Raw genomic sequence first — 23,145 nt, 5'->3', positions numbered from 1 at the left:
CTTTGCTGCTTTAATAGCTGTCATGACCACTCACATTTTGCTCTCCCACTGCAGCTGGAAAGCAGATCCTACATGTGTAGGGGTAAGAATCAGTATGCATCCAAGAGTTACTCCCAATTTTCTATCTATAATGTCTTCTGGAAGTATTTCTCTTTTGGTGAAGTATGTAATTATCTAGTTGCCACTAACGTGACTCATTCTGCTCTTCATATTTTTTTCAATGTCTTTATATTCTTTGGTTTTGGAAACAAGAAAGTCTTTCTAAAGAAAGGACATGCCATGAAGCCCTTGGAAATAGGTGGTCTCCAAGATGCATGTGTTTGAACTATGAAACAGTAACAAGGAATAAAAGTATGGAGCCACCCTCTGCTCGGGGGAAGTAGATCAAGTTGTGAATGGCAGGCAAGAGACATTCAGAGAATGATTAGGCAACAGGTTAAAAAAAGTTAAAGAATTGTTTTTACACAATAGATGAGTGGGATGTGAAACTTACTGTTGTGATCTATTAAGAGGACCAGAGTGATTTTAGAAAACTTTGGATAAACCAGTCAGAAAGAAATCCTTTGAGAAGCATTGACAAAACAGATGTAGAGACTTGAGAGATGGAATCCCTGATGCAGACCACAGCAAAAGCTGGCAGAGCATGCTGAAAGAACCATCACTCTAAACCTGTCATTTTTATTTTCTTCTCCCCATAATTGAACTGTTGACCATAGTCTGACAAAGGATACTAGACTAGATGAGAACTGTGCCTCATCCAGCACAGATATTCTTATGTTCTTTCTATTGTTTCAATGCTTTCTCAGTGCTAAAATAAGAAGCACAATGGGTAGTAATGAAACTGGTGGGATTCACTTCTGGACTGTGTTCAGAACTAACCATTTTCCCCTGTGATTTATTAGCCTAACTAATGAAATGGTCTGAAACAAAATAACTTTCTGGCTGCTCTCTGCAAAGAATGAGTTGTCTTCAAACAACAAGACTGGAAGGATGGAAATTATTTGTGTACAAGCTTTATGTTTGTCTGTAACAGAGGTGTACAGCTTTTGGATTGATACAATACTTTATGGCATACCCTGAAGAGACAGGGGAAAGCATTTTTACCCAGGCCAGGGCCAAATGAAACACCCTGTTTGGCCACCATCATATATATAATTTTTTAAAGGTTCATCTAAGTGCTTCAAAAATAGTGACAAAGTTATCAAACACGGGGATTCAAATAGTGAAAAGTTAACAGTTCTTAACAGCTCCTGGAAAAGAGCTGTGAATCCTTGTCAAATAGCTGGGGGAAAGCGCTAGAGGGCTCCCCAGGACTGTCGCTGGAACCTGGCACATTCCCTCCAACAGAGCACAAGAAGTGCTCTGGAATAGGAACATTCCGTAAATTAAATGTGGAGGTCTGTGTTGCCTGTTATTTGTCAGTAATGATTTGGAAACTTCTTTAAAGCGTTTGATTTTTCTCACAGAATATGCATTTAGCTCTCATATATATTTGATCCAGGTTGAGAAGACAAACTGTGTGATTCACATTATTGTTTTCAGGTTCTTAGCAGTAGTTTTGAAGCAGTACATTTCCAGTTTACCTCTAATTTCTAATAGAGGCTGCATTATTTGAGCAAGTTTTCTTTTCCCTTGTAAGCTGCCTGCTATAAATCTAAGAAAAATGGAGTGAAATGAGCTCTAAAAGAGAATTAATTTATTTTCTCTTCCCATTCTTCTTCTATTGTAAAATACATTGGGTTCTTCTGTGAATTAAATATGAAGAGGAAGATGTCAATCCTTTTCTTTAAAGATGCATCTCAAGGTTAATATTTTTAGATTTTTGTAGTAAGATGTTCTACCAGTAGAGTCTGCCATAGATTAAAAAAAAAAAGTCCCTCACTGTTCCCAAAAGTTAGACTGGAGCTGAGTATTCTCATGGTCCACCTCTTAGGTCACAAAAAGAGGTGAAAGGATGAAAAAAAGGCCCCACAAAGGCAGAGGGAGATAATACACTGTAGAATAATTAGATAAGGACAGGAAAAAATTACTTCTCTCTTGGTCTTTGTCTTGTTCTCACTCTAAAAGCTTTCTACTTTTAGTTTGCCCAGGGAAACATAACTTACTATATTATGTAAGTTACCTTACAACCTCTGGCTCTGCTGCAGAGGTTGTTACTCAATGCAGAAGTGTAGTAACTTCTAAAAGTTCTACAGCAATTCTTTCAGGAGATCTACTAAGGTAATATCAAAGTAGTAATTGCTTGGATTTGCAGCCATTGTAATAAGCCATAACACATGGGTGAGGATATTTTTTATATACCAACTACTGCTCTTTGGTAGTGTGATCTATATTAATTATTTCAACCTGTTAATTTAAAATATATTTTGCTGTAAGACTTGTCTGAATTTTGAAGGTTTTATCAAAATGTGTTTTAGCATTAGGTACATGACCACACTTCTCATAAAACAAATATTTAAAAATGGAATATTTGCACAGTTTATACATATATATTTGCCATTAGGATAACTTTTCCATTATTTACCTCACTGTTGAATTAGGAAGTTTTGGATCACTGTAGTAGCTTCTGTGAGGATGGGATTATAAAACGAATTAATCAGAAAAAATTAGTGTTCTTTCTGTGGAAGCAGCTGTTTACTTTACAGTCTCAGCTTTATGATTCTACTCACCAGTGTTTGCAGTTGTATTCCTATGAAATAGGATGGAATTGTCATGGGTAGGGGCAGGCAGCAGAATTGCCTGTTAATTCTCAGACTCAGACTGGCTATGAAACAGCTGAGCTACTGATATAAATGTCTCAATTTTGCACATCACGCTTGAATCTTTTTAGATATGCTATTTCTGGAAAGATTACCACTTTACCTGCTTTGGGAAGAAGGGAGTGTACATCTGCTAAGAATTTGGATATAAACAAAATGCATTACGATTATATTCAGTTTCTTTTAAACATTTTTCTTCGGTTACAAAATAATGTTTTGTATTCTACATCCTTACTGTATTTTTTATCATAAAGCATTATACAAAAATCCTTTTCAAAATTCATTTTTGTACTGATGGTTCTGTCCTTGAGAAGATGAGAGACAGTGATCACAGATGGCAGATATTAATCATATTGCTTAGTGCAGTAGTTGAAACTTCAGATGTAATGGTAATGAAGACTATTAAAATTTCTCAGTTGTATGGCATAGATCATAATTTATTTTAGATAGAAATAATTTCTAAATTAAGAAAAATATGTAGAAATATTTGGAGAGTAAAATAAGGGATTTTTTCTTTATTATTATTTTAGAGACATATTACTATGTATCTCCTTTGGTTGGTGCCTTTTTTTTGGCTCTGACTCCAATGGGGATTGTCATTGCTGCCAAACACCCAGCTACCAGAACTGTCCTCCACTCAGGATGGGAGCCTGTTATAACTGCCATGATTATAAGCAGGTAGGTCTCTTTGTCTTGCTGCATGGAAGCATCTTGATAGTCCTCCTGTATCTCTGTGTATCTTACTTGATTGTACTTGGGAGACGCAATTAAGACCCTCTAGAATTTAGACTTTGGAATTTTGGCACTGAGCTACGAGATTATTTAATCCAATAAAAGTTATGAATCTTAAAAGTAGAGGAATTGGCATAATACTCTGTGGTCTTTGTTATACAAGAGCCAGTTTTAATAAGTGAATAGCTATTGTGATGTTAGTCTGTAGCTCAGAATGAGATAATGATCTTATATTTAATGATCTTGCTTGCCTTATTTTAAATATTGTACTTTCTTTTCAGTATTGGTGGCCTTATTCTGGACACAACAGTATCTGATCCTAACTTGGTTGGAATTGTTGTTTATACCCCGGTAATTAATGGTAAGACAGTGACAGGATTAATTGCAGCTATGTATCAATTGATATATCTTGTTTTGAGAAATGTCTATTACAGTAAATTTCTCTTGTGCTAATTAATATCTGGAATATTAATTTCAAGTTTTGATTTTGATGTCAACAGCTGTTTATCTGAACACCTAAGAAGTGCTTCCTATTTTCACTACAAGCACTGAAACATAATAGAGAATGTGAGAAGTAGAAACCTCAAGTATGCATTAAGAAACTGAAAGTGTAAATATTGAAAGAGTATATTCAAATATTAAATTATCAAATATTATATTGAAGCAGTTATGTCTGAGAAAATGTAGATACTTTTTTATTTCAAAGGGTTTTTTTTTCTGAACATCCAAGACAAATTTTCAAACAATAATTTACTATAGATCTGTAATGTATATAGATTTAAGAACTAAGAAGCATACTACAGGCAAGTAAATACATTTCTCAAGGTAAATGTGTGCTGTTTCTGGTATGCACTTTTCAGATCTGTAAAGAATGAATTTGTGGAAATTTCATCATTAAGTGTTCTACCTCCTAAGGATAAGAACAAGCCAAATTTTAGAAGAATAGTTGATATCTTGTTAGGCTGGTGCAGTTTGAAAATTTCTTTCCTAGTACAGTACCACAGGGTTGATACCTGTTTAGTTTGCAACAACTATAATCACCAGCTCTGTTCCCACTGTATTGCTGTCTAGCTGTTCTTTCTCCTTTTTGTATTTTTCCATTTGATTTCTTACACTAATTTGCACTTTTATGTATTGTTATTAAAACCATTTCTCTAGTTACCAAGATGATTCTGTTTTAACTTAAGTTTGCCCTTGCAAGTTTCATATGAATATGTTCTATTCTGTTTCCTAAGCTATAAATGAAATTAATTATGGCCACTTCCTTTCCACCTTGATAATAAGATGTTAATATAGTCGTTGGATTTTTGTTTTGAAGCACATTGCCTTGATATAATTAATTTTCCAGACATTGTTAATGGAAATGTAACACTGGACAGTATCTAAACATTTTATAAGCTTTACTGTGGTTGAGAGTTAATAGATCTATTGCTACAAACATTAAACAAGCTGTTCAGTTAGAGGCTTTGACAGAAGCATGTTATTGGCAAATTCATGTTAGCCCTTGTTTTACAGCTTTCATGTCTTCTGGATGCTTATAAATTGTCTTTTTAATAATTCGCTCTAATTCTTATGCAGGAATATAAATTTCACTGATATACAGATTCTCTGCATCATCCTTTTTGACCCACTTTAAAGATATATTTTCTGTTTTCTCCACTACAGCCCTTAGGTATTCTCTAACCTCCAAAATAATCAGTTTGCAAAAATGATCACTAATACTTCATGGATTGTTCATTTAGCTCTCTAGATACAGTAAATCTAACTTAACTCCCAGGCTCTAGTATTTATTTACTTGGGATCAGGTATCACCATTTTTATGAAGGCAATAGACAAAAGAAACTGACTGTTTAAGTCTTCAGCGGAGCATGTTGCTTACTCTTCTTTCTCACTAAGGCCCTCTATTTCCTTTCTTCTTACTTTTAATGTGAAACATTTCTATGTTGCAACTTGAGTTCCTTGCTAACTGTAAATGAAATTTTACACTGCAGCCATTAGGTTTCCTTATCTGTTCCTTGCCTTTTTATTAATTCAGAATTGGAAATACTTGCATCTAACTTTTGTGTGTTTCCATTTTGATTTCCAGATACCTAAAAGGAAGGCAGATGTGTTGATCTCCAGCTTTTTTTCTGCTTTACACTTGTAACTTTTCTTATAGTAGTCCTTTTTTGGTTAATCCCCTGGATTTGCTTCCTAAGAGAAGAGGATTGTTCTTTTTTCTTTTTAGGCAGGCGTACCCAAACCAGTATTAAGGCAATGCCCATACATGCTTTTGAACTGTCTTTATGGGAAAAGAACTAGCCAAAACCTAGAGCCTGGAGGTTTAGTTGACAGGTCAAAATGTCTTTGAAGAGTTAGGCAGGTGTAAGAGAGGGGAAGCTGAGGCTGCTTGAGCAGACAGGGAAGGAAAGAGTCTTTCCAGGAGGCTGGCATAGCAAGAGGCACGCTTTACTCAAAGGTAGAGGCACTTCTATTGGAAAATACAGAGAAGATATGTTCTGTGTAGAGGATGCAGGGGTTTATGGTGCACCTTCTGGAAAAGGAAACTATAGGTAGGTAATTTTTTTGGGTTGCTGTTACATTAGCCTCTCCTGGGTTTCATAATTCTACTGACACCTTTTGATATAGCTGGTCAGTACAGTGTAGTAAACTGGGGGTAAGGCAGTTCTTCAGTTAAAAAAGCACATCTGTTGACACTCATTTACTGACATGAAAGGTGTGTTAGGTCACTTAACAGATGGCTTTTAAAATATTAGTGTTGCAGAAAGTTTTCTCTACCTTTCTTGGCCTTGGAATTCTGATTGTAAGCCTAAGTAGCGAAAGAAATTGAGGGTTTCCCCCTTCTATTTTCTTTTACTTTAAAGTTTGTTGCTCCTATGGCACAGAAAACTTGGGGAAAAAAAACATCAGGGAAACCTAAAAGAAATATTCTTTTCTATTGGGAATTTGTCCAGCCAAAATTTAAGGACATTGTAAATTTGTCCAGAATTTCAATGTCACTGTTTCTTCAGGGCCATTTGCTGTATCTTGAGCGCCTGAACAATATTGACTGCAAAACACTCAGGTGTTAGTTAGGTTTCCTGTGCACCATTAAGTAGGTTTCATTCAAGTCCTGGCTAGATAGTTTGCTTATTCTTAGATGTGAGACAAGTGACTTTAATCATGTCTTGCACTGTGGAGCCATAAATATTTTAGAATATTGAAGATACTCAATATTCTAAAGATACTCTGGTCTGGAATTTGAGCAACCTCAAAGTTTCCCACCCCTATTAACAATAACTACAAATATTTGCCCAAAATATTAAAATAGTTTTTAAGCAGAAAGGCATTTATAGTCAGCTTTACAGCCAGTGGCCAGACATATTTCACAACTGTTTTTTCTGTTTTCTCACTGTTAAACACATGTTTAATTCTGTGGTTGGCTGGGTTAAATTGCATCTCTGCTTTTTGAAAATAAAAAATGATTTTGTTGTTTCAGGCAACTTGCAGACTATTTGAGATTTAGATGTCTCTTTGATGTACTGAAGTTCTGAATAAAATAACTAAGCCCAAGTGTGGCTATGCTTCATTCTAGAGTCGATTTTGAGTTGTGTTTTCTTATGAATTAAAATTTGCAAATCCTCTTACGGCATCACAGCATGTTGAATTTGGCTCAGGATTTGCAATTTGCAAGTAACTGAGTTCCTTTTGTGCAGAAAAAAAAGATAATATTGCATGCTTCTGAATATGCAACAGAGATGAGCTAAGGTGCAGTTACCAGATAAAGCCACTTTCCTCTCCATTTTTGTGTTTATACAAAATATTGTGAGATATCTTCTAAGTATTTGCATTTCAGAAGTTACTGGGTAATAACCAACATGTCAGTAGACTTTACCCCATTTTTATGCACCTTAAAGAATGACAGTTCTGCAAATTAATTCTTAAAACACCTGAAATTTGGAAATGCTTCATATCAAAAAACTTTCCTTTGCAGGTGGTTTGAAGCAGTACTCTTTAAAGGTAACACAAATCTGTTCTAATAATTTTTACTCTTTGGCTGTTCATACTTTAAAATTATTTGCTATCTGGAGGGAATACATCGCTATCGAGGAATATGAGAAACACATATGGGAAAATTTAATACAAAACTTAGTGAATGCCAGTTGTCTGGGAGATGAAAATTAAGCTTATACAATACATTCCCCAAAACATCCCTTTTTTATCTGTTAGTAGGGTAAATTGAATGACAGACTTTCAGTTTTTTCAGAGAGCTTTTACTGTAAATTGTTTTGGAGAATATGGAAAAAACCCCCAAGAAACCATTCTTCCTCCTCAAAAAATCCCCAGCTTTTAATAGCAATTTATTTATATTTCTTTTAGTATAATTGTACTTTGATTTTTCCCACAACTGAGTGATGTTTTGATTAGAATATAACCATTGTCTCAGAGAGTTGAGCATCTGAAATTTGCCTCTGTAAATCACAAAGGAAAACATTAGTGTACCTGGATGGGAGTAGAGCAATTTGGCTGGGTTGCAAATTAATTTTTCTGCATCCTGAGTTGGAAAGAATGTGTTAGTCTCAGAAGGCACCTCTACTGTATGAGAGCTGTATAATTCAGTCTTTATTTTGGCATGAATAAGGAGGAGGGTTTTGATTTTTATTATTTTCTTCTGATGCATTATTGGGTGATAGATTTACTCCCTTTTAGTTGCTAACTTGTACATGTAAATCTGCATATAGTTTCAGTGTGTGATCTTTCTTTTAAGTCTTACTCGTAAATTTTTTAGAAGATTTCAGTAATCATTGTGTTGTTTTCACAACACAATTATATCCAGAGCATTTTCATTTCTTGGCATTTTTTTATTAGTCATGTGAAAGAAATTATTTATGAGTCAAATCAAACTTGGAATGTAATAGTTGCATATATAATAAAGCTTTCTCCTAGAATAACATCCATCTAGGTAAAGCTAATATTTTCCATCTGCTTTCCCCCAAACATTTGAAAGTACTAAAAGACATGCAAAGTAAAATGGAAGATGAATGAAAAAAAGCCCATATAAAGAGGTAGCTAGTTAGGTTTCTAATCTAAGCATTTCACTTGCATAAAACAGGATTTTTAAAAGTTAATGGTAGAGAGGTCAGGGCAAAAATTCATCTTGCATTTTCTGAAAGATAAGATGATTATTCCAAAATTTAGAGTTTTTGGTCACCATTGCAACTGAGATTCTTTTTCATCCTTTTAATTTCACTTTTGTGATGCAAATGTTGAACTTCAAACAAGCTGTTTGGCAAAGCTGACTATTTTGAACTGTGGATTGTGCTCAGGAGTGTGCAAAAGTGAGAATCTTCTAGCCTTCCATCTCTAGATTTACAAGATGTAAATCTCTAGATTTACAAGAAAGATCAATTTGGGAATTATGTTGGCCTGATTCTCCCCTTATGTAGATATTAATTGATTTTAGGCCCATTGCACAACCTGTATTATAGCTGCTTGGAAACAACACATTATTCTGTGCTGATTAATCCCTGTCCATAGAACTGGGTTTCTAAAAGTCTTAGGTTTGCTTTGCCTGTTCTTACACAATTTTTGTGTGCCTCATCATGCAACTATTTGTATTTTCATGAACAGTCATAGCAGTGGTCATTAAAGCTGAGTATGTTGTTCACTTTATCTGGTGCTCTCAATACTTTAATTCAAGGCAGTTTCCCACAGGAATAGTTCTTCAATTATATGTATTTAAGGAAATGAACAAAAAAGAAGAATGAAATGGGAACTGACAGGGTTCATATATATAGGTAGTTGAATACTGCTCTTAACATTTTATGTTGCCTGTTGTACAGTTGTCCTCTTGTACTAAACAAGTACTTAAATCACGATTTTTTACTGGTTAATAATAACATTATGCATGGGGTTATTCCTACTCAGATGGAGGACTTTGCACTTCCTTTTGTTGAATTTCAGGAGATTTCTCTTGACCCAGCTCTCCAGCGTATCCAGTTCCCTCTGAATAGCAGCACAACCCTCTGGTTTATCAACTACTCCTTCCAGTATTCCCTGAAAAACCTTACTCTATTTATCAAAAAGTTCAGTGTAAGATCAGAGGGAAAAGCCAGCCCAGTGCATTACCCAGAGGAGGGGATGATCTCAGACTGAGATCAGCAAGATCCAGCTTCCCTTAACTTCTCGGTTTTTTACCTGCACTGAGTTATGAGACACAGATTTGTTTTGAAGGATTAAGAGTCATTGATGTAAAGTGCTTTAATGTGGTTTTCTGAATAGCATGATTAGTTCTGTTGTTAGAAAAATTTCTTTTTTCCAGATGATAATTAATAGAATTGTTCCCATAGGCCTGTTTGCAAATACATGGTATGGTTTTGGCTCTACTTTCAATATGGTTTCCTGTGCTTGTTAGACAGAAGACCTGTAATAACAATTTTTACAAGAAATATTCTTGCTTAGCCCTTAACTGCCTTGATAAAATGGTGAGGTTTTAAATTTGCTTTAAAGTTTTAAGCCAGAGTGACATCCTTTGCACTTTAGCAGACGACATGTCTTTGCTTATTGACAAAGCAGCACTCTTGTATTGAAGTAAAACACATTTGCTCTTCTGAGAGGAATGAAGTAATAATTGCAGGATTTTACTTTTAAAATAAATCGTTTCCGCCTATGTTGTAGTTCTTGCAAAAAGGAAAGGAAACTAAAGAAGTAAGTCTTCACATATTTAGTATTTGCTACGATGGCTGCAGTAGTGTTTTCCAGGAGAAAAATTTCTGGATTAATCAAATGTTCATGTAGACAGTCGTCATATACATCCACAGAGCTTTTAATAGTATGAGCAGCTACTGAGCATGTGACCATTTTATACATTCAGAAGATGCTGAGAAGTTATCAGTTTTGCATATCGACACCTTGCCAACCTATGCAGTTTTATCTGTTTTCTGTTTCTTGCAGGGATCTGATTAATCTGGTGTAGCTGAGATGGTTTTTGCACATGCACAGTAGCTGCTGTTACCAAACAAACGGAATATCTCTGTACATATTAAGTGATTCATTCAGCCTTATACAAGTCATTCGGTGACCAGCAGAATAGTGAGACCTGACTCTGCTCTCATTTGTATCCTACGGTTTTTAGACAGTCTTTTCAACCTGTGGTACTCCCTATTGTTTCATGTTCCTGCTGTACCCACTGCTCACAACATCCTCTCCATTTTCTCTCTGCTTTCCACAACATTGCCGTTCGTCTTCTGGCTCGCTGGGCTGCTGGCTGAGCAAGAGGCGTCATGCCTCTCTCCAAGCTGAGAGCTAACTTGCCAGCTGGCCTGCTTACACTTATGCCATGAACTATATAACTCATATTACTGTCTTTGTCTCACTGAGGGCATGGCTTTGGATCTTTTCTTTTATTTGTCTAGTCGCTGTTTTGTTTTTGGTAGATTGTTTAAATATGCCTGGAAGTAGTTACCATGTCTGTCCTTGTGTCAGATGTGGTTGAAATTGGCCCAGAAGTTCAAAAACAGTTTTTTAGGAATTGATAGTGAATGGGCAGAACTAAAATACACTGTCACTGCTGCTGTGACCACCATACATTGTTGGCTGGCTGAGACTGAGTAGGATGTATGGATCTAGAAGCATTTACACTTCACTATACCTGACTATCTTCTGTGAGTTCAAATTATATCACTAATATTAGGTTATTGAGGCTCAGATAAATAAAATTTAAAATAATTTTGCTAAACATACAAATATTTCATTTTCATTTAGCTAAAATAGATTGTTCAACTCAGCTGAAATTAGTTACACCTCTTGAAATCGCACTTTGCACTGGCTGTTCTGGTTAGCTTGTCAGCTTCCTTTGCAGAGTAGCTATCAACTCCTTTACCTGTATTCCATGGCTGGCCAGTTTATTTTAGAATAATTTTTGATACGTGTCAGTAATTTCTTGCTATCTACATGAGCAATAGGGCTTGGGGAATACTTTCTCTAAATGATGGTTATAAAAGTGAAAAGGTTTGTCATTAATAGCTTTCCATCAAAGGATTGACAACCAATCTTACACCTTCTTTCATTGACTTGTCTGTTGTCCAGACAGATTTTTTAATCACCATTTCAAGTGAATTTATTTCTATCTTCCTTAATTCTTTTATCTGTATTTTATCTTATTTCCTGTATTGTTAACTAGGGAAAAAAGTCCAGATCACCTGTTATATTTCCTTGTCTGAATTTGTTGAAGCAAATAATTACCAGTCACAAAAGAAGACTACATACATCCTAGGAAATATTTAAAATCTACAGAGTTGTGCCAAAGTGGTTTGTAGTTGCATTGCTAAAAAGCTCAAACCAGCCCTATGTACTTCTGTCTTTTATTTCTTTTTGTAGTGCTATAACAGAAGCAGACAGTGGCAGAATATTTTACGATTTTTTAATCTTAATATTGTTGTGCATAAATAAATTATTGCAGTTGTTAGCCTGATTGTAGTTACCCAGATTGCCTTATGGCCTCACTTTTAGCAGAAACTTTCATATTTTCCAGTCATATGGCACTATCCTCACTTTGTAGCTCTATTAAGAAGAGGTTTTACATAACAGTTTTTTCATAATTCAGTCATTGAAATTATCTGATCCCCTTCCAAATGTAGTACATTGATCCTTAATTTTACTTCTGCCTCTCTTTCAGTATCTTATTCTCCCTAGTCAAAAAAATCTAATTTATTATTCTCAATGGAAGGACAGATTTTGAGTCCTATTTAGATTGGTTTTAATAATTTTAAACCTCTCCTAGTTTAGATACATTCCTTACGTTGGTACTTGTAGTTCATCTGAAGAAAGATCTACTGCTATTTTAATTTTCTTTGCAAACTCTCACTCAGCCTTTTGGTAGTTCATCTTTTATCCCTGTTTCTCCTGACTGGGAACATGCATTTCCTGATTTGTATCTGACATTTTTGCTTAAAAGGCCTTTCTTGTTAGCTTCAGCCATTTACTATCTTTAACTAGCAGTGAGGCAGGACATCTTTCAGATCTCAGTATTAGATCTCTGTGCTAACCACTCCGTAATCACCAAAAGAATTCGGCAAACAGTGCCTTCTGGTTTCCACAAATACTTGTTCTGCAACCAGACAAAGCCCTAAGCATCAGATAAACAAATTAATTCAACTACAATAAACAAGGCCTTTCTCCTTCTGATGTGGGGACAAGATCTGCATTACTACTGCATCTTCTTAGACTAACCCATTGTTATGTAAAGCTTCCAAATCAGGGAAAGAAAAGGCATTGCTTGATATGCAAGTAGACAGTAACAGTATAATAATAGGAGAGTTTCATGTTACTGCACTCTGCAGTGTGGATATAACAAGTTGTTTTAGTTTTGTGTTCGTTGAAGTAAAAATTCATAGAACATGAAACAGCCTAGAATGGAAGGAGCCTTGAAATATCATCTGGCTCAACCTTATGTGAGAAAGGCAGCCTGGATGAGATTTTCTAGCACCTGCTCCACTCACATCTAGAAAATCTCCAGTGAAGTGGACTCCACCATGTCCCTGGGGTGGTTGTTCCACTGAATTTTTCTCACCCTAACAGATTTCTTTTTTATATTGAGGTGAATACTCTGCCAGTACAACTTGAACTCGTTGCCCCTTTTCAGAAGGAAACTAGAATCTCTATCACTACCATTCTTTTAACAGTCAGCTGTTCAGACACTCATCTTGCTCTTTCAGCCTGAGTTATAAGTGGCAGAACGCTATAGTTACTCATGCTTTGTCTCAGAGGGGAATGAATATATTAACTCTTGAAGCCTTCTCTGGCCCTGTGGTTGTGTGTGTGAAATCTGCATTTATGTTTGTGGTAGTGAGCTTCCATTAATTACCCTGGCCAGAAATACTCTCCTGGGGAGGTAATCCAGCAGTGGCACAACTATGTCATACTTCTGGTGATCGAAGAGGGGTTTCCAAAGAAGAGGCAGTGATAAAAAAGAGTTTCACCTATGAGAAAGCGTAAGATGAACCTTTTGGAGTTTTTGCACTTGCCATGGTTCAAAACTGATCTCCAAATACCCAGTGATACATTAAACTGTAGCCCACATTTTTGGACTGATTTTAATGACTTGCAGCCTGTCTACAACTAATATACATTCTAAAGATATTTTTCATTTTGGCTTTTGTTTGCAAGGTAGTGTGATAAACATAAAGGAAGTTGGTAAATGTGCAAAAATATTGCCTGCTAGAGGAAAAAATAGTTGAACATTTTTCATTGGTTTCCCTTTGCATTTCAGGTATTGGTGGCAATCTAGTAGCTATTCAAGCTAGCAGAATTTCGACCTACCTCCATTTACACAGCATTCCTGGAGAGCTGCCAGAGGAGGCCAAGGGTTGCTATTACCCATGCAGAACATACTGTGGTACAGGTATGTCTGAGTTAAAAATCCTGTCTCACATCTCTTTATCCCAGTGTGCCAAACTGTACCACTAGTGAGAAATGGCAATGAACTGAACTTGCTGTGCGCAATTCAAAGGCTGGGTGAGGCTTGGCAGTTTCATTTACCTACAGCTGTTTTTGCCTGTGATAATCACAAAAAACTCCCTGAGGGATGGATTACCAGAGAGGAGCACAGAGAAGGGTGAGGCCCCGGAATAGGCTGGTGAGGCAGGACACCAGAATAACCACTCAGAAAGGTTTCAGCCTTCAACTTTCCTTAGCTTCTCTACCTGCTCCCAACTTTTGTCTGCCTTCAGAACTTCAAACCAATTTCCTGTTAGGGCCAAACTTGTATCAAACATAATTACTAAGCCAAATCCCTGCTTTCCATTTCCAGTTTGCCATTTTCTCTCTAGATTATTTCTTCACAGGTTATTCCTCTCCTGTATTTCCCACTTTCCTAATGATGAAGTAACTGTTGTGAAATGTGATGTGTCACCACCATGTATTACACTTCCATATTTATTAAATTAATTGAAACAGATGTGAAAGTGTTAAATGTGGGATTATTTTTTAGAAATTAAGGTATTTTTGAGGATGTCTTGAATATGGAGTCCAAAAGATCCTCTTTACTAGTAAGACTTTAGGAAGTTCAAAAATGTAGATGGTATTACATGAGCACAGAATGAAGGCAGTTTGCGCCCTTTTCCAGAAGGGCTCTGCTTACCTTTTCTGGAAGATAGTGAAATCCCTCAAGGAGTCTTTTAGTGGAAAATAATGCCTGCTGTTTCACAGTAGCCCATGCTGTGGAATTCCAAAAATGGGAGTTTTTATACTGAAGTGAATAAAAATCTAATATAGGAATTGAAGAGCTTAACCAAGTGTTGGTTTTTTTGTTGTTGTTGTTGTTTTTTTTGGGTTTTTTTTGTTTCTTTTTTTGGTTTTTTTTTGTTTGTTTTTTGTTTGTTTTTTTGGTTTTTTTTGTTTCTTTTTTTAATTGTAGGAGTAAATAACAAATCAGCCCAAGTTCTACTTCTCTTGGTGATTCCTGGACACTTGATTTTCTTGTACACTATCCACTTAATGAAAAGCGGACATACTTCCTTAACCCCCATCTTTATAGCAGTCTATTTGTTTGCAGCTCTGCTACAGGTAAGAATAAGTACAACTGGCAAATGCTTGTATAAAATCAAGTTCTTGAAGAAAATAGTTTTTTTCTGGTATCTGAAATATCATGAAGGGTACAAGAAGATGTGGTTTAATAGAGACTTTCAGCACAGCTCTGGATTAGCTGATTATCTGCACAAATATACAGCTTGCACAGGTGTACTGTTGTTGTGAGTGCTTTGGAGAACACACTTGACCGCATTATCTCCTTGTAATGTATTTTTCACCTGCTTTTGGAACCATTGCATGTAAACCCCCATCATTTTAATCAACTAGAGGGGAAATGGAAGGAAGGGAAGGGAAATGGAAAGAAGGAAAGGTAGCATTTATGAATCATGAAAGTCAAGGAAAACTGTTTAAAAAATCTCCTAAAGTGGTTCACGTTACTCTTTTAGTTAACATAGTCCAGTAGATGAAATATTACAGCTTCCTTGGTGTGTTCTTAATATTTATTAGTTTAAATTAATATGACAGCAAACACTGTACAAGAAATTGTAATTGCATTAACTGTCAAACTTAGTTACCTTATTTGGTTGTTTTACCTAATGGTCTGTTCATACCCAGCAAGGGCAGTTCTTGAAAGATGCCTTTTGAAATAGCAATGTCTTAAAGTGAAATTATTTCATTTTGAGAAGTCACTAATACAAAATTAAATATTTTATTAAAGTCACACCTAATTTTTAGGTATAACTTGCCTGGATTAACTATAATGTTTCATTACACTTTAAAACCAAAAAGTGACTGTTTGTGTTACACAGTAGAAGTGTAATTGCAATATCCATAATTTAAATATACATGCTGCTTAAAAAAATGTGACCAATTAAGTTTTAGAATACAAACAACAACATTATCAACAGGTCAATACTTAATGAAATTATAATTTTTAGTGTTCTGAATTGTCCCATTTTTTTCACACTGCTATCTCAATAAGGACAGGTTTCAAAAACTTACGGTTTTACATGGGAGTTTTACACCTTTCTGGTAGAACATGACTGGAAATGTTTCAACCTTTGCAAGTGAGAGTGTCATACTAAAAGACATAAATTAGTTTTCATTTCCTTCTTAGATAATATTCCTAGTTTCCAGCCTTATCACTTGCTTTATAGTGTGTTTTCCTGAGGAAATGATGCTATTCCTTTACTCTGTCTGTTCTGTCTGGGTTTGACAACAGGCCCTAGTAATGGAAGGTTGCAGAGTGATTCCTGTCAGTATTAAACTTCCAAGATTTCCTGTGGGAATCAACCTGAATTCATAAATCCAGTTCTCCTGCTCACAGAACTGCAATCACAGCATGTTTAGGGACAATTTCTTCAGCAGCAAGACTTAACAAATGCAGAAATCTCAGGTTTTCACCTGAAAACCTGAGGCATTATGGCAGAACTCTCAAATGACATAGTAATTTAAACCCAGCAGCAGCATGTATACAGGTGTAAAGTTGAATTTTCATTAATTCAGGATCTGAATGGAGTATTCAGATTTTAGTCATGTATCTCTATTGCAGTACATCAGGCCACACCTGATTTTCTTGATTTTTCACCAATAAAGCAGACATAGAGCTTTTTTCTTCTTTTTACCTGCTCCCTTTTATGGATTATTTTTTCCTCTATATCTTCTGTCTTTAGTCATAAAAGGCATTTTGAGATGTACTTACTTGGAAACTGAGTACCAGTATTGCAAACTATAACTTCTCATGGGTCTTGACATATTTACAATTTGAAACCCTTTGGTTTTAAAGACCTGGAAATATTTAATACATTCCTTTCCCCATTTGGATTATTCTGGCATTCTCTGGTAGGGATTCTTGTAGTGTTGTATACCTCTAATTAGAGCAGATTTAGTTTTCAGAGAGATGATGCTTGCTTTAACCCTTAAATCTTCATCACGTTTTATTTACCTGTTGGTCTGAAGTACTTCCATACTGCAGCTTCATGCTTTTGAGTTTCTCCTGTCTCAAGGAAAGCACTTAAATATTTGTACGCCCTCCTCTTCCCTTTTTCATTGATAACATCTATGCGCTGCAAACAGCAAAAAACAGTTTTCAAGCTGCCATTTATTTTGGCATAACCGAACAGCTACTGATCTTATTTTTCCTGAATTCTTTTATATTTTTGCCCTCTCAGTGAGAGCTTTACCAGTTCCACTGTAAAACTGAAAAGGCTCACAGCCAAGTATTATTGTTTCAATTAACAACAAACTAAATGCATGAACAGTCTTTTGAGCAGTGAGATATCTGCATTCTGGGCCTTTTTTATAATATATTGGACTTTGATTTATTTTCACTTTGCATGGAAGATACATGAAAATGGATGTCAAAAATTAAAATCCTGCTTGCAAGCTAGATATTTTGTGTTCAAGGTGGTAGATGATAATTTAGCAGAATACAGTATTGATATCACTGCTTTGACCTTTGCCATTCCTTACTTGTATTGAGCTGGGGGGGAGCAGAAAGGGTTGCTGAAAATGATTATGGCAATATACCACCTATGTAGGTTTTTCCTCACTATGATAAAAATAATGCTAAATTAAAAAATAACAACAGCAATTAAATTAATTTTCTGTCTTTAAAATTCAAGTGACTATTGTAAGGTGTTAAATTATTTAGTGACATGTTTCACAGTGGACTGCAATAGATTGTTAATTGACTTTGATTCTGTTTATTTTTTCTGACAGTCCAGCTCTGTTTATTTAAAACAGAGAGGAAAGAGTTAGAGAAATGGCAAATGTAGAACTCTAAATGGAATGTTGGAGTAAATGGGAAAAAAATCAAGAAAATGTTAATGCAAAGATATTGATTATTCCATTTTATATTTCTCTCTGTCTCTATCAGTTTATGCTATCCCACATTACCTCTACAGTAAAACTGTAACATATATATGAATTCTATTTTACATTTTAACAAGACTTTTTCAAATTGCCTGTAAACTATACTATCTATCCCAAAGTGATAAAAATGGAATTTATTTTCGTTAAAAGCTCTACGCAGTATCACTGAAGTTCCAGTCAGATAGTTTAATTTTCATCCAAATCTGATACTTTCATTGATTGTTTTTTCACTACCCAGGCCTACCAGCTTCTTTCATCTCTTCTCCCTACCTGTTCTGAGGTATTCTTAGATATTTTCTCCACAGCATTTAATTTAAATTAGCTATTTATGGGAACTAAATATTTAACATGCCATGATGTATTATCAATACTATAATTCACTTTTTATTGGTTGAAAATATGCTGTGTAATAAAACGAAGTGCTGTTTCCCTGAATAAGTAGGTTTTTTTCTAAAAATCATTACATTAAGATATTTTAAGTAATATGAGTAGTCAGAGCTATGATTTGCATTCTTTTTGATTCTCTGTGAATGAAACTGTTCTGGGTTTCCAGGCTTAAGAAAAACCAGAAAACATTTTATTTAATTTCATTTTCCTATCCTTAATAATACAGCTGTTTCTATTCTTTAAATAAATATACATTCTTGAAATGTTCTTCAATGAAATTTATAAATTGATTGTCTAGACATCCAAGGCTGTACTCACTTTATCTTTAGAGGGGCTGGGATTTCACAATTATTTTTCCATGAAGGGGGAAAAACTGCACAATTGTTTGTATTAATCTGCATTCAGGTAAAACATTTAGGCTGAAGTTAAAAAGGTTTAGCTCTGTAGTGAAGAGACTTTTCTGTGTTTATGAACGGCAACACCAGAGGAAAATCAATGAAAAGCACTATGGGGATTGTATACCCTGTAAGTATGCAGGGTGCTTCACACAGTGCACTGTACAGTATCAGAGCAAGCCAATGTGCCTAATCAAAGCCAGTATAATATTTTAAAGTGCCTTTGGATTTGGTGAGTGTTTAAGAAGAAAACTCTTTCCTTAAAAATCTTACAAGAATAAGCCACAAACATGCACCAGCACACTGCACACACTTATGGCATTTGACTGATGAAGGTTCTATTAACTGGGAAACAGTCCTCCTCTTATTCCTCACAAAGGCACAGTATTTTTTTTTCTGTATGAGGCTGTGCATCAAGCAGAGTTTCATCCCCTGTCTTGTCAGGCTGCAGCAGAAGGAGAGCAGCGCTGGAATTGCCAAGCTGTCAGTGCTGGTACACGGCTTGGGGCGCTCAAAGCAGCTTCTATTCTGTGTGTTCTCACTGAGCCAGTAAAATGCCCTGTCAGGAATTTTCACACCTCCTGACCAAATCTGAACACACAGTTATGTTAAAGTCTCGGGGAATAAACAAACAATAGGAGATTCCCAGAGCTATTACCAAGCAAATAAGTAATGCCAAAATTCTTCTTACCCAGTGAAGGTCAGATGTGCACAGCTGTGAAGTCACTTTTGCAGTGCTTCAGGGCTGTTTAGTGCAATAAAAAACCAAGAATTCAGCAGTGCTCATAACAATTTCCTGCTCACATCAAAAATGTCTAGGATTTCTCACCAATGTGAGGATTCTAATGATGGTATAGGCCTCTTTAATGTGGAAACATAACTTGTGGGATATACTGTACGTTACAGAGAAAAAAGGAAGGTTGTGTTTATTGACAAAATATTGATGCATTTCAAATATTGCTTTTTCTAACATGAAAGGTTACTTCGAAAAGATGAAGCGTATAACTGCTAAAGAGACTATATTTCAAGGAAATACGGAAAGCCAAGCCCAAATCTGGACAGTTCTGTATGTTCAGTGGTTTCTCCTTGCAGCATGATGAGCAGACTTGCTAGACTCACTGGGGTCTCACCATGGGTACCAACGGCTCCTTCCTTTGCAGCCATGTTGCTGTCTGGGGTAGAAGCCCAGCTCCTACCAAGTCATAGCAGGGATTTGTCATTTTTGCCTCCAGAAGGCTGGGCTCAAAGTGCTTGTGTATGAGCATACCAGAGCACTTACTGGTCTGGGTTACACATCCTAGCAGATAGCTGAGAAACAGCCTGAAATTAGGACTGTCTTGGTGAAACCAGGGTGTCTGGCAAAGCTACAAAGAAATCAAGATGACAATATGAAAAACTTGATTCAAACTGAAATCCAAAAAAAAAAAAAAAGAGTTCCTTCCCACAAAATTAGGTCAATATAATGAAGTTGACTCAAAAGCAACTTCAGTTAAAGAGGTATTCTTTTTTTTACTTCAAAAAGGTCTTAGGCTGACATCAGTATATGCTGTGCTGTGTGGGTACTTGGATACCTTAGAGGAGCTGATGCCACTTACCTACAACAGAAACAACAGCAACAAGAAAAAACTTGCTGTTCAGTGGTTTCTTTGCAGCCAGACATTAAAAGAAATCTCTGCATGTTTGGAGGAAACAGTGACTTGTCCCCTCTGGACATGACGCCTGCCAGATACTCTACCAGAGAAAATCGTGCAGAAAAATGTCTTTTGAAAAATGTGTGTAGTCCCTAGTCTGAGAGTTCACTGACTACAGATTTCTGGCTGTAGAAACGGAAACTCAGAGTTCAGTGTAGATCTACTACAAGCACTTTACAGTTACTACTTCATCAAAAGCCACTTAAAATTGGAGACATGTCATGCATAATTTGAAAATTAACTTCATGAAGGGTCAAAGCCACTGGAAGACCTAAATCATAACTCTGGTGAGAACAACAGTCAGAACACAGTAGTCTTTAGAGATTCTTAAATGGGATTTTTTAGTCATGATTAAAAAAACGAATAAATAAACTTACATTTGAATTTCATAGATTTTTAAGAGTTCTTATCCAGTAATTGCCGGATCTTTTCATAGTGAAGTTATGGGTAAATTTTGATTCAGTATAATTTTGAAAGTAAAAGAGACTTAAAACACATTTGAAAAAGATTATCTCAGTTTATTTACATCTGTGTTTCCTGTCTAAAGTAATAGAATGGAACTATTTTGTAATGCATCTTCAGATGGAAAAAATTTAATGTGGAATTATCAGTAATAGCAACAGGCAGTTTAACAGTTTAATTTTCCAGCTTGGTGTTGCAATTCACTTATCACAGCAAATAATAAAAGTGAACAATTCTATGCTGTTTTACAAATGTTCTTCATTTGAATATTACACTTTTATCACTGTGAATTTGACATGCATCCACAGGCATCGAGTTTGACATGTCCACATGACATATGGACATTCCAGATGAAAGAAACAATAAAAATATTGTAGCATCCTGCAACTTATTAATTAGGCTATAGGAAGCCTAGACAGTATTAAGAATGTTTGGAAGGAGTTATGTATTTTTATTTTAAATAATAGAATTTTGGTCTTTTCCCATTTTAGGAATCATAAGAAATTATTTCCATGAGAAAATACGGATGTACTACATGCAAAAGATCAAAAATAACTTTTCTTCACCTAACTTTCCTTGTTATTTATATCTAAAGACCTTGAAAGAATGAAAGTAAATTTAGTACACAATAACAAAGGAAAAAAGCCTGCTTTGTAGTGTGTTATGTTCCCATTTCTAGTCTTGCAGTCATAAGATTTGAACTTTCAAAATAGTAAAGCTCACTCATATTTAAGTATTCATGTTCAGTTTCACTTCCAATCTGAAATTCATAATTTGAGTCAGAAAGTTCAGTATCAAGAATTACTCTCAATTTCCATCCTTTGTTGTACCAAATAATGTTAGTACTTACATTCCTTATTTTTAGATTCTTCATCATTAGGATTTTTCAAGATTTTCCCCTCCCTCCTACTCTAATTTCTGTATTCTGCTGCTTCTGAGGATTTTTATTGACAGTGAGACCGGAGGGTGATTTTTAGAAATGCAGTCTAAGTCTGATCATGCCTTTAGTTTAATTTTCCTCTCTTTTGATTGTGATTTTTTCACCTGTAATAATGATAATAATATAGCATGATTTTCCTTTTAAAACATCTGGAATTTTACTAGTATTTTTGCAATCCTGTCTCTGGGGCCTTTTTTTTCTTGATCAGTGACTATTGAGTGTCTTTTCTTTTCTTAGCCAGATCTTTTTATATAGATAGATATTTGGTTATTTTTTCCCTTTCTTAAAGCCTGCAGTTATTTCATCCTTCAGAATGGAAGAATTCCTAGAGCTTTTTTTTCATAATTCTACTACTACTCATCTCCTTTTTTGCAGAAAACTCTCTATATTAAATAATTTCTACAGTAAATAATTTCAGCTCATATCTTGAACAGTGCTGCATGTATTTACAAGTTTTCCTACTAATTTTCTACAACATTTCAATCTAAACATTTAATTTTTGTGCTTTATTATTAGGCTTTTCTGTGATGTTCATCCCTTTATTTTTTTTCCTCAAAACCAGCTGGTTTACCATTGGGAGAAGTAAGGCTTTCTTCTTCATAGCATGACTGCAGGGCAGAGATGCACAGTGTTTGTACTGCTGTGCCATCTGCATCAATTTACTGACAGAAGTTTCTGTCACTGATAAATAAAAAAATCTCACAAAACATGAAGTGTCATCTTGCAATGTCTCTTTTACAACTTTTTTTTAATCTGTCAGATCTTTGTGAGTCACTTATCACTTTGAATTCTAGACTCTTTCAAAAATTCAGCAAACTCATACTAGGGTGCTTAGTTTCTTTTTTTCCCCTTAATTTTCTTTTTTCCCCCAAAATAATAATTTGATTGATGACTTTGATTGCCTTGTCTTAACAGTGATGAGAAGCAAAATCTTCTTGAAGTCTTAGTCACGTCGATTCTGTCTTGCATTAAATACTGATGTGAGCAAACCATTTCCAAAGACTGAGCCAAATAATTCTTAAATGTATGTGAGTTTCTAGCCATGCAAATGCATGATGGATGATAGCATCATTCCTTCACCAAAAGTGAAGGCTGGAACTGCAGTCTCATAACTTAATCTCTGAGCACTAAGTCTTGATTGCCATCACATACTGTTACAAGCACTATTTAATATAATCTGCTATAAATTTTTCTTATGACTTACAAAATGCAGACTTGTTATAATTTGCATTATTTGTTGTGCACCTGTACATTAATACAGAAAAAAAAATATTTGGGAAGGTTCACAAAAGCTTAGTTTCCAAACGGCCCACTTAACACTGTAGTCTAATTTCAGGATGGAAAACATAGCCAACTGAAAAGTTTTCATGATGTGATTTTTAAGAGTCAAAAGTGAA

General features: G+C 35.4%; 1 protein-coding gene across 4 annotated transcripts in view; it reads left to right on the top strand.

Moving 5' to 3' along the window:
* SLC41A2 (solute carrier family 41 member 2) overlaps positions 1-23,145 on the top strand; it is a 46,014-nt gene that overhangs the window by 18,335 nt on the left and 4,534 nt on the right. For 3 of the 4 annotated variants that reach the window (XM_030959821.1, XM_030959820.1, XM_030959822.1), the window contains 4 exons: positions 3,290-3,437; positions 3,773-3,852; positions 13,741-13,872; positions 14,887-15,035. In XM_030959821.1, the coding sequence (XP_030815681.1) occupies positions 3,290-3,437; positions 3,773-3,852; positions 13,741-13,872; positions 14,887-15,035 (509 nt within the window). The remainder of the gene's footprint in view (positions 1-3,289; positions 3,438-3,772; positions 3,853-13,740; positions 13,873-14,886; positions 15,036-23,145) is intronic. The other variant, XM_030959823.1, reaches the window with a different exon arrangement.

Source organism: Camarhynchus parvulus, chromosome 1A (assembly GCF_901933205.1).
Source record: "Camarhynchus parvulus chromosome 1A, STF_HiC, whole genome shotgun sequence".
Taxonomy (NCBI): domain Eukaryota; kingdom Metazoa; phylum Chordata; class Aves; order Passeriformes; family Thraupidae; genus Camarhynchus; species Camarhynchus parvulus.
The sequence above is the reverse complement of the archived record's forward strand: the minus strand, read 5'-3'. Positions and strand labels throughout refer to the sequence as shown.